At 41.1% G+C, this 15,776-nt stretch overlaps 1 protein-coding gene across 1 annotated transcript in view; it reads right to left on the bottom strand.

The window, feature by feature from the left end:
- Window positions 1-1,780, bottom strand: part of Rptn (repetin) — a 5,020-nt gene extending 3,240 nt beyond the window's left edge. Inside the window, exons 1-2 of the mRNA XM_021159099.1 lie at window positions 1,643-1,780; window positions 8-889 (exon numbers count right to left, since the gene is read on the bottom strand). Coding sequence (XP_021014758.1) covers window positions 8-889; window positions 1,643-1,780 — 1,020 coding nt within the window. The remainder of the gene's footprint in view (window positions 1-7; window positions 890-1,642) is intronic.
- Between the last annotated feature and the right edge of the window lie 13,996 nt (window positions 1,781-15,776).

Here is a 15,776-nt window from a genome sequence, read left to right as displayed (position 1 = left end):
GGTGAGGACTCTGGTCTTGTCTACCTTTCTGACCTTGTTGGAAACTCTGACCTTGTCTGCCTTTCTGGCCATAATGGAAACTCTGACCTTGTCCCTCTGTCTGCTCATGGTATGAACTATGTCCTTTTTTGTTTGTCTGGCCATACTGAGAATTCTGGCCTTGTCTCTCTGTCTGACTGTTGCCTGATTTCTGATGCTGACTTCCATATTGTTCATAAGAATCTGATTCTTGTTGACTGGTTTGACTAGAATAAGAATCTTTTCGGAATCTTCCAGACTGACCATGACTGCTTTGTTGTCCAGATGTTTTAGACTGGCCATAATGAAAAGTCTGCTCAGGCTTCTTAGACTGACTTAAGGCAAAGACATATCCTTGACCTTTGGGCTGTTCATGACTAGATTTATAACCCAGTCTTTGATTAGAACTAGAAGATTCATTGTCTGACTCAGACTGATCTGAGCTATAATCTGTGTCTTGTCTCTCAGAATGGCCATAGTGGGAGTCCCCATGGAATGTCTCTGACTGACCACAGTGAGGATCGGTATCATGTCTCTCAGAGTCCTTATCTTGTCTCTGGGCCTGATCATGTTGGACATTTTGATGTTGTCCTTCAGACTGATTGTGGTGAGAGTTCCGGCGTTCTCCTTCATACCTCTGCCTATGTTGTCTGCCTGCGCTTTTTGAAAATTTATGGCTCCGTGTTCCTTCCTGATCATGTTCTCTCTCGGAGGAGGTTCTAGATCCATGGAACTTACCATCTAGCTTATGATGGCAGGCTTGTACCAATTGGAATACCAGCAAGAGGTATTCATGAAAATCAACATATCCATTTCTGTCTCGGTCCAAGTGTTCCAGAATGGTTTCCACAGTTTCTGGATCGTTTGGTCTCTGTGAGAAGAAAAAAAAATGTTCTTTCATGGCTGCTGGATTGTATGTCAGTATTAATGTTGCAATTCACTCAGTCCTCCCTTCCCGCCCAGAGAAACCATTAATGTGAAATGGCTTGTTCTCTGAACCTCATCCCTTGGTAAACCAATGGGGTATTATCACGAGGAACAGAACAACTGTGTCAGCAATTAATCTGAATCATCTGAAAAAGTTACTATATCTTTTTACATGGTATAGCCTACATGTTTATATACCTCTTTATCACTATGCTGTGACATTCTAGAAGGAAAAGAAGTTAGGTTTCTTCATATTGGTATCTGCAGTAACTAGGATTGTGCCAGTATAGAGTTAGGTACTTAATGAATCCTTAGTGAATTAATACATAAATACATGAGAAGTCTGTGTGCAGGGTTACAAATAGAAAATATGAATGGCAGTTGTTTTTTTTTTTTTTTTTTTTTTTTTTTTTTTCAATTCAACGAGACGGGATTATGGATTTTTTCCCCGTTACTTTGAGTTGTTCTGTGGTTTGTCCAAGTTCACATACAAGGAGGGAGGTGTGTGTGTGTGTGTGTGTGTGTGTGTGTGTGTATGTGTGTGACTACTAAGAAGCTGTCTGAACCAAAATGTACTTACCAGTAAATCACTGGTGGGGAATGACCACATAAAAATGTTAATAAAATCTCCTGGGTGCAGACATCAGAATCATGCACATTCCACTCCAAAGGACTAAGAAGAATCTATGTATCTTACCCGAAGGATGTCTCCAAACTCAGTGAGGAGCAGCTGCTTCAACTCCTTCTTGCTCAGTGAAGCGCCTACCCCATGATATTCAGCATAGTCCTGGAAAACCTTGCTTACATTGAGAATGCTGTTAAGAAGTTGAGGCATCTTGGCAAACCCTCGTGAACCTTAAGGAGGAAGAGGAGGAGAAGGAGGAGGAGGAGGAGAAGAAAGAAGTAAGATTTTGTTTATGTTTGGCATGCAAACCTGGAGTCAGCATTTCCAGAAGAATAATGATTTTTTTGGGAAGTTTGGGAAAGAGGTTTGAGAAACCACAGAACCCCTTCTTAGCCATAATTTTAGCTAGTTATTATATGACCAACACTCAAGCTCTAATTATAATATACTATCATGACAGTGATTCAGAAGTTTTTCTTTGCCAGAAAATGGCAAATTCTTTAAAAAAAAAATTAAACATGTATAGTAGAGATTTTATGTGCCTTACTGTCTACTCTGGTTGGGAGTTGCTTGGCTGAGACTCTCATGTTAGAAGAAAAATGAAGGTTAGTCCACTGAGGTTTGGCCAGATGTAAACATAGTAGTTCATAGTTGTCATTCAGTGGCTGGGGATAACAGTAAATGCATGCCATTGAAGAGGTATTCATTTTCTAAAGAGTCTTTTTTAAGCAATGAAGAAGGTTAAATATCTCTTTTAATGGTCCAAGAAACCGTTCTAAGAGGTTAAATTCTAGACAATCCTTTTACTTGCTTATTAAATAAGATCATTAAACAAACAAATAAATACAGTTACAGCAAGTAGATACACTGCACATGACATGACAGGCGATGCACAGTCAGGTTGGTTAACATTGGCTGTGCTGGGAAGCTAGTGTCTTCTGCAGTCTGTATGCCAATATTCTTTCTTGTGGCATGAAAATTCTAGTAACTACTCTCATGAGCTTCTGAAAATGAAATCCCAACTGCAAAACATAGTCATCCAGTGATGTCTGTATATGTAAGTGACAAATGAGAGATTGCATGAGACAAGCTGAGACTTCGATGGTCATTTATTATAGTGAGTGAGCCTGACTATCATTGAGTTCCCATGGTCCAGGGCCTTGCCTAACTTGTACAAAAGGTAAACACTCTACTAGAGAACACTTAGCTATCAATCAGTCATACAGACTCTCAGTTTGGGGATATTTAGGGCCTATGTTTCACAAATTTAGAGGTAGGCCACTCTAGCACTTGTCATGTTCTAAGATAGAGTCCTGAAAAGCAAGCAGAAAAGTGCCCAAGACTATCACTGACAAAACAGTCCTTCCCCTCACCTCTTAGCATTATACTATAAGACATATATACTGCCATATGTGTGGATACTGCTATTGCTCCAGCATGCATGTCTTACCTGCTTGAAGAAGAATGAGCAGAAGAGGCAGGAGCCAGGGAGGATGGTAGAGACCTGAAAATTCATCCTATTTATAGGATTTTTAATTATCCAACTAAGTCATCCCAGGAGACACCCATTCTATTGGTAGGGCCTGAATCATTCTGGGCTCAACCCAGCTCAGCCCAGTTCAATCCAACTTGACCTCTCCCTCTGGAAACCGTTTGCTTTATTTACTTCCCTTGTTTGCTCATGAACCTGTTTGTCACTGTAGTATGCGACACTTTTCAAGTTTCAGTCTTACTTAATTAAGGGAGTGTGTGCTACATGCTGTGTGGGCTGACAGGAAGACAGAAGTACAGGCTGGATTGATCCTTGGAAATTGTTACCTGTCAAGGTGGATGGGGGTAGACAACAGTTAAATCCTACCAAAGAAAGATGTTTATGCAAAGTCTCACTCAAGTAGAGATTATAGAGCCTAAATATTTGGTCAGGATATAATTCTTAGAAAAGATTTGGTTTACCTCATACTTTCCTTGTAAAAGTAGGTATTCGTATATCCTACTGACCTATTTTTAATGGCTATTCTTTCCCGCTGGCTAGTGGGAGAAGTAGTTGTACAATCAATTTTATGGACATATTAGGTGGCAGGTGATGAAGGCAGAGCTGACACTTGTGTGTGGTTTTGTTTTGTTTTGCTTTTTTTGTTTGTTTGTTTTGTTTTGTTATGAGATAGGGTTTCTCTGTGTAGACATGGTGGTTCTGGAGCACACTCTGTAGACCAGACTAGCTTCAAACTCAGAGATTTACCTGCCTCTGCACCCCAAATACTGGGTGGGATTAAAGGTGTCTACCGGCCCCATCCAGCATGACATTTGAATCTTTAAGTCTTACTAAAAAGTTAGTGTTGGAGGATGAGCTGGAAGCTTATGATGTCTGTGAGATAGAAATATTGTTAGTGACCTGGGCCTCAACTTATTCCCGATCCCTGTAATGCCTGTGACATACCCGGGTGCACAGTGTCTTGATCATAGAGCTCCTTAATAAACCTTCAAGGATTAAATGAATTGTTGAACTGTGGACACATTGAAAAAAATCTCATGTAAAGAATAGAGTTTGGCTGGGCGTGGTGGCACATGCCTTTAATCCCAGCACTTGGGAGGCGGATTTCTGAGTTCGAGGCCAGCCTGGTATACAGAGTGAGTTCTAGGACAGCTGGGGCTACACAGAGAAACCCTGTCTCGAGAAACCAAAAAAAAAAAAAAAAAAATAGAGTTTGAGATTTAGCTGCCTTTCTGCTTTCTCTCACAAGTGCCCGTGTATATAACGTATTAAATAACTGATTATATAATACAGTTGATTATATAATTAACCTCTCAGTTATTTGCAATGACACTTGCTATTATTACTTTGGGATATTTTTCAAAGAAGTTATAAAAATTCACAAGGATTTTCATCTATTTGGATTAAAGAAGAGTCACATAAAAACGATTTTGAAAGTCAAGGGTAGGACATGATAAGTGTTCAGTAATTAGACAATCTAGGTGGACTCCTTCTAGGCAGGCCCTGTGGATCCTTCAACTCCACCTTTGTAAGCAAGATTTATGTTGTTCCTTGGAACATTCAGGTAGGAAGAGAAGAGAGCAAAGAAATTCTTTGTGGGGGAGAAAGCAAAGACCGAAGTTGCATAGGGAAGAACTCCCATGCTGTTTGAAGTAGTGTGGGTGCCTATGTCTGGAAAAGTAAAAAGTGATGAAAGAGTAGAGGTGGAGAATTTGGGAGCTGAAAGGAAATCTCGTCTTAGCTTCTTAATTTATAGATGAAGAAACTGATTTTTAGTTATCCTGAGTAACCTGCTGAAGGACTCACAAAGCTAACAGAAGCCAGGCCAAATGTACCTGTTTACCGTCTGAGTGTAGTATGCTTTCCTCCTCTATTCTTTTCTCTCCTCACATTCCGTCCCCTTCCCTCATCTTCTCTCCTCTGCCCTCTCTTCTCCTTCATTTCTTTGTTTCCATCTCTTTTGTGAGGTAGGGTTTCATGATGTAGCCCAGGATAGCCTCAAACTTAAAGCAATCATCATGTCTCAGCCTCTCGGGTAGTAGGATTACAGGTATGTCACTACACCTGGCTAATATGCATTTTTATACATACTATGGAAGATATCTAGGCCCCAATTTAAGGATTTATATTAAAGATAAATGTGAATTGATTTTTTGCCAACATTGTTTTGTGGAAATTTTTAAAGCTCCCTATAGTATGTGACTAGTTGTCTCAATTAATCTGGAATTGAAGGCTTTCCTAAGATTAGATATGAATGCTAAAAGTGAGGGTACTCTGGGCAGCCTGGGATACATCAATCACTGTAGTCTGTGGTCTATGGATGAACCTGAAAAATGAATGTCAGGAATCAGTAGTTTGGCTTTGATGCGAAGCAAGCTAGAGGCTTTGACCCCTCCCCCCCCTTTTTTAAAGGTTTATCTATTTTATTTATATAAGTACACTGTTGATGTCTTTAGACACACCAGAAGAGGGCATCAGATCCAGTTACAGATGGTTGTGAGCCACCATGTGGTTGCTGTGAATTGAACTCAGAACCTCTGGAAGAACAGTCAGTGCTCTTAACCCCTGAGCCATCCTCTCTAGCCCCAAGGCTTTGATCTTGATGGAACAAATTAAACAGAGGATAGATGGATGATATATGGAAATAAAGAATAGGATTTTTGAACAGATTTGATGAGTGGACAAGAAAGTGGGGATAGAGATATCAAGAATCATCCCACGCTCTCAAGCTCTCATCCTAAACTCTCAGTGGAATCAGTGGATATTTGTGAGCAGACAAAAGACCATTTTGTAGGCCCTGATTTAAAGCATAATCCCTGTTCTTTGTTTATGTGGGAGTGGGTATGTCTCTGTGTGGGGGCCTGTGTGTGACCAGGTGTGCTTATAGGTCAGAGCTTCACGTTAGGTGTCTTCTCCAGTTGCCCTCCACCTTACTTTTTAAGATAGGATATCTCACTGAACCAGAGCTAACAATGTTGTTTGCTTTTGAAACAGGGTCTCTTTATATAGCCCTGGAAGTCCTGGAATTCACCATGTAGATCAGGCTGGCCTCAAATTTACAGAGAACAGCCTATTTCTGCCTCTTGAGTTCTGGGATTGTGCACCACTACATTTGATGAACTCACCATTTTTGCTAGACTTGCCAACCAGCAAGCCCCAGGGATTTGCTCTGTCTCCGCCTCCCCAGCACTGAGATTACAGGAACATGCTGCTGTGAATGTTTCTCATGGATGCTGAGCATCCAAAGTCAGACTCTCATGCTTGTGTCAAAAAGTCTCTCCCCAGGTTTCATTTTGCGGGACTTTAGTGTTAGAGAGAAGACTCAGCAATTAAGAGCACTTGATGTTCTCGCAGAGTTCCCCACACCCATATGGTAGCTCTCAACTATCTGTTATGACAGTTCCAACAGTTCCAGGGTATCCGATTCCTCTTTTACCCATTTGTGCACCAGGCATGCATGTGGTACACAGACATACATGCAGGCGAAAACAGTGGGAACTAAGATGATACATAGGAAGAAGGGAAGGTTTGAGAGTTAGAAATAATTACATCTGCATGCCTATAATGTTAGTACCAGGGAGGCTAGGGCAGGAGGATCACAGATTTGAGGTCAGCCTAAGCTTCTTCATGAGATTGGGTAATATTGGACGGATGGACATTTGTATTAAGGTGGAAGCTTTCTTTTGAAAGCACTATTCTAAGATTCTGTGATTCCAATCTCATGTCTAGCAGGAACTGTCATGTAATATTAATTTTGCTTTATTCATCATTTGATGAAGGCTCATTGTTCCTCTATGGAAAATGGAGTTAGCAGTTATAGCTGCTCAGCTCCCTTCTTAGCATCAATGAATTGTATGAAGACCTAGACCATTATTGCTTATTCTTTCTCAGTATATTTTGATGCTCAAAGGTAGGAGGCTTTGAAGCAAGCTTCTGTTAAGATCTCCTGTACTAACCTCAGTTAAACTTTTTATATATGTTACTTTGCTGAACTGCCAGAACAAACCACGGAGGAGGGAGTATTTATCTTTATTTTCTAAACAAGAGAATGGAGGAAAGCAAGGGTCAGAGAAGGAAAATAAATGTGTTTGACACTGCTACTTGAAGCTTTCTTAGCTAAGGTCTGAACCCATGTCTTCTTCATTCCTAAGCCCTTATTCACAGACCTGTTTTGCTTCCCATTCCTCAAGGAGAGAAATAATTTCCCACTGACACAAAAATGAAAACAAAAATTAACTCACTAACAATATCCCATGAAGAAATCTAACATGGAAACAGAATTTCCTTAGCTAACCCAACATCTATTATTTAATTTTAGTGTTTCTCCAGTACTTGGGCATAGTCTTGACACTGAAAGCACATGAGTTCTCTTTAGAGAGGCAAGACAGATGATTGTACATAGAAATATGCTTTTACAATTGACAGTGTTGGAGACTAGTGTGAAATGAGGTAAAATTTCTACTTGCTCATTAAGTATTCTCTTGAAAAATTAAAAAATGGAATTCAGAAAATAATAATTATTAATATATAATATAATGATGAATGTTATTATATAAGTATAATTATAACATTTTTATAATTTATTATTATTATTATTAATTAGCCTGATGACCTGAGTTCTATTTCCAGGACCCATGTGAAGGTGGAAGGAGAAGGAAGATGCCATAAGTTGTCTCTGACCTCAACATGCATGCTGCTGCAAACACACTATGTTATACATGTGTGCACAGACACATACACACATGCACATAATAACAATAATGACTATTATAATTTTTTGTTTGTTTGTTTTTTGAGACAGGGTTTTTCTGCATAGTCCTGGCTGTCCTGGAACTCATTCTGTAGACCAGGCTGGCCTCGAACTCAGAAATCTGCTTGCCTCTGCCTCCCAAGTGCTGGGATTAAAGGCATGCACCACCACTGCCCAGCTATTTTAATTATTATATATTATTAGATTACAAATATTATTGTGCACACATGCATGTGGAGGTCAGAACAACTTTATGGCATCTCTCCTCACATGGGTTCTGGAGATTGAACTCAGGTCATAGGCTTGCACTGTCAGGTGGCAAGCGTACAAGTGAATAGGCCATCTCGTTATCTCTCTGTGTGATTCTTGGCCCTGTAGAAGGCTTTGATATTTATTTATCTTGGGGTGAAGATGTGCTTGGTCATTCTGAGTTTGAGTTAATGGATTTTTGAGGTAGAGTCAGGTTAAATCACCAGAGGCGATTCTCACACAACTCTCAGACTTCCTTCTTCTGATGAGATTTTGGATGCCTCTTTAGTGAGTGAGATGAAGCTCACTGACTCCCAAAGATGGCTGTTTGGATTAGAAGAGAAGGCTCCTGTGTGATGCTAGATTTCACTCTTGCTAGGTCTTTGGCATTTGGCAGGAACATAAAACTACAGATGGAGCAAATGAGTGCCCTCCAGAGAGGAGTAGGGCTAATTAATAGACGCAAAACTCTTTTGAGATTTCATGATATCCAAAGGTCACCCATTATCATCTGCAAAAATAAATTGCCATTTTAAGTCTTTCTTTTCAATGAACTGCCTTCTTGCTAATTATAGGCCATTTCCCTAAATGGCATATGTAGAAGTCAGTGGGTTTTTAAGGTACCACTGGCCTCAGCAATATTTTAGCCTTGTCAGAAAGTATGCTCTGAGCCAAAGGGAGGCAGCCTGAGGGTTCTAGGGTAGAAGTGTTCTAGGGTAGAGCTGGGATCTTTATGCCCAGCATTTATCTGTACCTCTTATATTACTGGATTCTATTCGAAGAGCCCAGCATCTCTCTTCTCTCCAATAACTCAGGCTCTATCACATCCGATAATTGAAAAGGGTTAGAAAGGGTTATCTGAAGCTGTTGCTGAACTTGACCCATGGGATTTTAAATTCCCTAAAATATGATTAATAATGCTACAGACCCAAATGGATGTCTTTAATGTGGCAACATTTGGGTCTTTCCAAGCAGGTTTCTGAGGTGTTTTGTTTGTTTGTTTGTTCTTTTATTTTGTTGTTATTGACTGTGTAGCTCAGGCTATGAGGGCATTCTCTGTGTAAGAAGGGTGGCCTTAAACTCATGGTTATTCTCATGTTTTGGTTTTAGAGATAGGTTCTCATTATTGAACAAACTGGCTTGGAACTTCCTATACTGACCAGGAGCGCCTTGAATTAGCAATGATTCTCTGGAGTTGTGAGACACTTAACATGGGTGCTTGGAGCTGATTTTGCCTCCTAAGACCCAGAAATACAGTCTTGGGTCATTTTGTCTAGCCTAGTTACTAATGGTCTTACTTGAAGTTTATAATGGTGATTCATGCCTGTAATCCCAGCACTTGGAAGGCTGGGGTAAAAAGAATTTTGTGAGTCTGAGATCAGCTTCAGTTGCATAATGAGAGAGAGAGAGAGAGAGAGAGAGAGAGAGAGAGAGAGAGAGAGAGAACACTCCCCTAAAAGTCTTGGGATAATTTACAAATCATACAATTTACCGCTGAAAGTGTATAATTCAACACTTTAATACTATACATTATCATTAGATTGTTACTGTTATTTAATTTGAGGATGCTTTTACAAAACTTTGATTTGAAATTATATATATGTGAGTATGCATACATGAGAGCAGGTCCTTCTGGAGACCAGCATAGGTTGTTGGGTCTTTTAAGAGTTGGATTTGTGAGCCACTTCATATGGGTGCTTGGAGCTGAGTTTTGGTCCTTTATAAGAGCAGTGATCACTCTAGCCCCCAATTTCTTTTTTTTAAAGATTTATTTTATTATTATATGTAAGTACACTGTAGCTGCTTTAAGACACACCAGAAGAGGGCATCAGATCTTATTAAGGATGGTTGTGAGCCACCATGTGGTTGTTGGGATTTGAACTCATGACCTCAGTGCTCTTACCCACTGTGCCATCTCTCCAGCCCCTCTAAGCCCCCAATTTTAAAACACTTTTTGTACCTAAAGAAGTCCTGTGTCCACCACTATTCATCTCTCATTCTTCTCTCTCCTCGTGAGGCACTAAACTTTGGGTTTCTCTGGATTTGTCTCTTCTGATCCTTTCAAGTAAATGGAATCATAGAACAGTGTACCTTTTCTCATTGAGCATAACGTATTCAACATTTATTTGTTTTGTAGGATATATTAGTAATTCATTTACTAATATATCCAGGTCAATACTTTTAGTATATGAATGAAGCACATTTTGTTTATCCATTCATCTTTTCATAGGCATTTGGGGTGGCTAGGCTTTTGGATTCTTATGAATAATGGTGCTAAGAACAATCGGGCATTTTTGTGTGGTTCTGTTTTTGTTACATTTCATCTCTATCTGGGATGAGTTGCTGGGTCATGTGGGAATTCTTTTACTTTTTGAGAAAAGGCTTGTTTTGAGTTGTTTCCAGATGGGAAGGGATGCCCTGGCTTGGGAATCACAATGGCAAAGCCTGCCTGATTGAGCTGCTGAGAGGCAGAGCAAACAAAGGTCAGGGGTATGGAGTTAACCTCTGTTGTTCAGCGCCTCCCAGGGTCTTGCACAACTTATATACTAACTCAGCAGCTACCAAAGCACCTGTGGTAATAGGCACCTGATAAAGATTTGTTGATCAAAGGAATGCATATATCCCCAGGTAAAGATGGAGTGGAGGCAAACGGGTCGGGGTAACTATGCTTTGTAATCTGTGAAGTTTCCAGTGTAGTCTGGGTGTTATTAGGGCTTCACTTTTGATGAGTGTTTTCAGTGCTCCTCAGAACTGCTGCTGTCAGCCCTATTCAAATGAACTTGGGCCATGTGATGTACTGAAGTGTATGCTCTCCCATTTGCTGCTGACTGTAGATTAGTTTGATATTCTGTTTTCCCTGTAACCTGTCCTGACTCATCACCCTAGTACTCCAGAGAGCTTGAAAACTGAAAGATTCCCTCAAGGCTCTGACTCAGCTTCATTGTGATCTTGGGAAAGACCATGTGTCATGGTTCAATGTCCTCATGTGTAAATTGAGGGAAGGGATTGAGTTAACAACTGTGCAAATCTGTGGTCCCTTGGCCTCTCTGCCTGCTGACTCTCTGTAAACCTCAGTCTTCCCTGCTCCCCTTATTCACACAGTCCTCACTGCTGTTTGTGAGGACTGTTATTATACAGGTATCAAGGGAATCTTGCTGTCTGTGTCTTTCCTTTAATTTATTTTTCATATTACCAGATTAATTTTCTCTTCTCAAGAAGGGTTCTTTTAAATTTTAATTTGATTTAAAATATACTTTGATTAATTCTTTGAGAGTTTCATACGTGCAAACAATGTATTTTGATCATAGTCACCCACTTTTGTGTCCTGGACTCTCTATTGCCCCAGGATTGCTATTTTCTGTAAAAATAAAAGGAATTAGTATTTTATAAAAAAAAGTAAAGCACAAAATGTTTGTTGTTATTGTCATTATTATTATTATTATTATTATTTTGCTTTTTTGAGACAGGGTTTCTCTGTGTAGATATAGACCAGGCTGGCCTTGCCAGAGATTCACCTACCTCTGCCTCCCAAATGCTGGGTAGGACTAAAGGTGTGGGCCACTTGTAAAGTACAAAACTCTTAACACACTATTTTTAAGGCCTTCATCGAAAGCAGATCTTTTCAGTTTTCTTACTTTTTGTCTTGTCTTGTCTTGTCTTTCTTCATGCCTTCCTTCCTTTCCTTCTTTCTTGTTTTCTTTCTCTTGAGATAGACTCTCATTGTGCTATACTGGAGGGATTTGAATTCACAATTCTTCTGCCACAGACTCCCAAGTGCTGGGGTTATAGGTATGAAGAACTACACCCAACTTGGCTGTCTTTCTATTTTTTTCACACTGCTTCTTCCTCTTGGACCTCATTCTGTCTACATTTATCTATGAAGATTCTACTCATTGGAAATACATTTGAGTTGTCTTTTCTCTCAGACATTTCTAAGCCTACTCCCTCGGAAATCTTCTATCCTTGCCCTCCCATTGGTTTCTCTTTTGCATCCTGCAGATGACTCTGCCCATCTCAACCTCACCAGAATCTGAGCTCCGTGAAAGAAAGATTTATCTTAACTCCTCTCTGTGTCTCCTACAAGTTCTGTCCTCCACAAGACAGGCTTCATTGACTATAAGCTGGGGTGCCTTTCTCTAGGTCATGGGCTGCTGGTAGAATAGGATGATAAAGCCTCACCTTCTGTCTCTTGTGGATCTTCAGCCCTGTTTTCTACGTGTAATTCTTACCTCTGAAATAGACGATGAATTCTCTGAGGACAGAGACTTCAGTGTCCCCATCCTTGCATTCTCCATGACCCCGTCCCAGTACTGGGGTCCCATTAGCGGTGGGCTGAATTGGTTGACTTTCCACCTCTTCAAACCTGTACACTCTGAATTCTCATTTATGATTCATTCTGTTTGTAATTTATTGACTCCTGTGTCATATGAAAAACATAGGACCTTACAAAATGGGGACAGGAAGATGTCCCTTTGGGGTTGGAAGCAGGTCCATTGCCAGGCCACAATGATGTCAAGAAGTCTGGAGAGTGGTTGCTGGTATAGTAAAGAGCTTACGCACAGAAGGAGCAGAAAGAACTGTGTTCCTTAGAAATAACTATATGTCCAATCTCCCAGGCCTAACTGGGAGGCCATTCCCCAGGTGTATTATGTGTCTCACAGCAGGTGGCTGTCCTCATCTGTGATGCTGGCCAACATGTGTAAGACACACATGGAGCAGGCTAGTGAGAGGACTGAAGGCAGTGAGTGCTAGGTGAGTTCTAAACTCATAGACCAGTGGTTTGTAACTTTCCTAATGATGTGACTCTGATTCAGTTCCTTATGTTGTGGTGATACCCCCTCCCCAACCCCCTTTCACCACATATAATTATTATTATTTGCTACTTCATGACTGTAATTTTTCTACTATTATGAATTGTAGTGTAAATATCTCTGTTTTCTGATAGTCTTAGGCAAACCTTGTGCAAAGATTCAACAACCCCAAAGGGGTCTCGACCCACAGATTGAGAAAGACCCTCCAGAGCTCATCTTGCTCTGCTTCTGATGCAGGCAGGTTGATGTCCAAGCCATTCTTGGCAGGTATCAATTCTTTGACTTCCAGAAGAGCAGATAAAAACTTTTCTAAGCTCATATTACGTCTGTCTCGTTCCCTTGGTTGTCCAGTATAACAGGGCATTGAATCTACAGTTCCAAGAGATCACAGAAACCAAAGCAGGTGAACAGGTTGAGTATGGTAGCACATGTTTGTTAGTCACTTGTTCCAGCACTTGTGGGTGGGGATGTGGGGCAGGAGGAAGGTGAGGAGTTCAAGGCCAGCCTGGGTTTCCTAGTGAGTTCAAGATAAGCTTAAGCAAAAATAACTAGACCTTGCTGGGGGCCAGGAAAAGAAAAAAGGTAAAAAGACTAGGAAAAAGGAAAATAAGAAAAAAAGTAATGAGTACCAGGAACAAGCCATTTGCACAATTGCCTTTGCTGCATAAGGAGAATTATCTGAAGCCTTTGCCAGCAAAGTTCAGCCAGTGAGTTAGAGGTCAGAGGCCACTGGGGATGGTGTAGGGGTTTTGGTAGACATTATGTAGACTGGGGAAGGGAAGTGTTTCATATTTTCTGTGATTTGTTGCCTGTCCGATAAGTTAATGCTTGAGTGTTACACCTACTTGGTCAGGTCTACCTAACATACTCTTGGCATAGGCAAAAACAGGGAAGAAGTGTGGGGCGGGGGCCAGGAAGGAGTTTCTTCTGTCTCTGTCTCTCTCTGTCTCTCTCCCCTTGCCTGGTTCATCCTTTGATTTTTTTCATTTATTCTTTTGTCAAATGTTTAGTGAGGAAGAAGACAGACCTGTTAGGGAAGGAGAGGATTCCAGAACGAAGTTTTGGGAGAGCTGGGGGTTATGGTTGGAATAAGAGTGGAATTTCATCATCATGATTCTTTCCCTACAGTGGGACAAGCCTGGATAAACACTCTGCTCCTGCTCCCAATTCCAGCGCTCCAGCATCCTCATAGCCTTTTGTGTGTCTCAGCTATGATTTGGCTTAATTACCACACTCCTTTGCCATGAGAGCCCAGCCTACGCACTGCCTTTAAACCCTTACTCTTTTGTTGTGGTCACAAATGATCCACATGGCCCCAGTTATGATGCAGGAAAAGAATCATGTTTCTCGAACCTTCTTGGCCCAGGAGCAGAGGGGGTGTTAGCTACAGTTCAGAGCTTAGTGTGGAGGAGGGAGGTAACAGGGAGTGGAGGAGGACCAGGTAGGATTTTGTTTTGACGTGCTACAGGGCTGGACAAACCCAGCAGGTGCCAGGCTGCCTGTCTGAGTATCTGCCTCCATTTCTCTGCATCACTGGCAGTCTGCTCTTGGTGACATGCAAGAGGAGAGACTGACAGTCACTTTGAGCAGGTGTTCAGAGCCTGACCCTGTGCTATAAGCTCAGCTATGCAAAGTGAGTGCATGAAGTTGAGGTGTGGCTTGGAAGGACCAGAACACTATACTTTATGTCCTGTAGATTTCATTCAGTAGCTTTCTTATCTCTGAAAAAAAATTAGTTTGGTTTTTTAAAATGTGATTTTTAAAATTATTTGTTTATTTGATCATATAGGATTACATGAAAAGTCCATACCAAATCTACAGTTAGAATCCAACTTGTCTATTATGGTTGTGGCTGGTACATGCTTGTAATCTCAGTATTCAGTGGAGGCAGAAGAACTGTGGATTTAAGGATAGCCTGGGATGCATAGTGAGATCCTGTCTTAAGCAAGTCTGAGTTCTCTAACACAAGCACATTTTCTGAGAGTCTGTTTATGCCCCACACTCAACTGTAGTCACATTTAATAATCTACTTCAAGGTAGAGATGACATGCATCTGAGGACCAGGCAGACATGAATGGATTGGGCTGGGATTGTTACAAGGATTCAGTGTGCTTATGTTTGAGACTGTCCAGTCTAGGTCTGGTATGGGAAGCATGCAACCCTTATCTGCTGCGATTAGTTCGCCATTGCCAACATTCTAGAAACTCACTAAGTACCAGAGATGCGGAGGTCCTCAGGTGTGCTGCTGACGTCATTTCACCTTCTGTTGGTGGAGTGTGTCAGGACAGTTTTATGAGCAGAGATTTATGATTAGTGTTATTTAATACACTAGCCACCCACAGTGGGAGATGCTGCCCTGATAACTTTGCCCAAGAAGCAATAGAGGGATTTGTGATCTTTGCCATTGACTTGAGTGTTGAGGATGTGGATTGTGAAGAATAGGCATTTTTGAACTGCATGTTTACTTTTGCCATTATTTGGCCTTTCATGACCCACAATTAGTCACCCAACTCCACAGATAAGTTCTCAGAGAGCAGAACATCTTGCAGAAGAGGAGGTAGCCAACTTGATGAGCAGGGGAAGACAGTGCTTTTTCTGTCATCCATTCAATAGTGTTAGGTTTCAAACCCAGAACAAATGGCTGAGGTGCTTTTTAAATATACCAAAGCAGACTTGACTGCCAGGTTCCCCCTGCATCCCTCAGTCCCTACCTTTCTAAAGCCCTGCTGGGTGGCACTTGCTGCTCCTTACCTTAAACTCTCAAGCCCAAGGGGCTGGGCTGCTTTATCCTACATAATCCAACCATTCTGTTTACGTGCTCTTTTTGTACCGTTGGGCCTCCTGGCTGATCCACTTGTTTCTCCACTCTGCCCTCTACCCTACCTACCTTCCCCCTTTCCCACT

This window comes from Mus caroli, chromosome 3 (genome assembly GCF_900094665.2).
Source record: "Mus caroli chromosome 3, CAROLI_EIJ_v1.1, whole genome shotgun sequence".
NCBI classification, from domain to species: Eukaryota; Metazoa; Chordata; class Mammalia; order Rodentia; family Muridae; genus Mus; species Mus caroli.
Note: the sequence above shows the minus strand (reverse complement) of the source record. Positions and strands in the feature narration are given on the sequence as shown.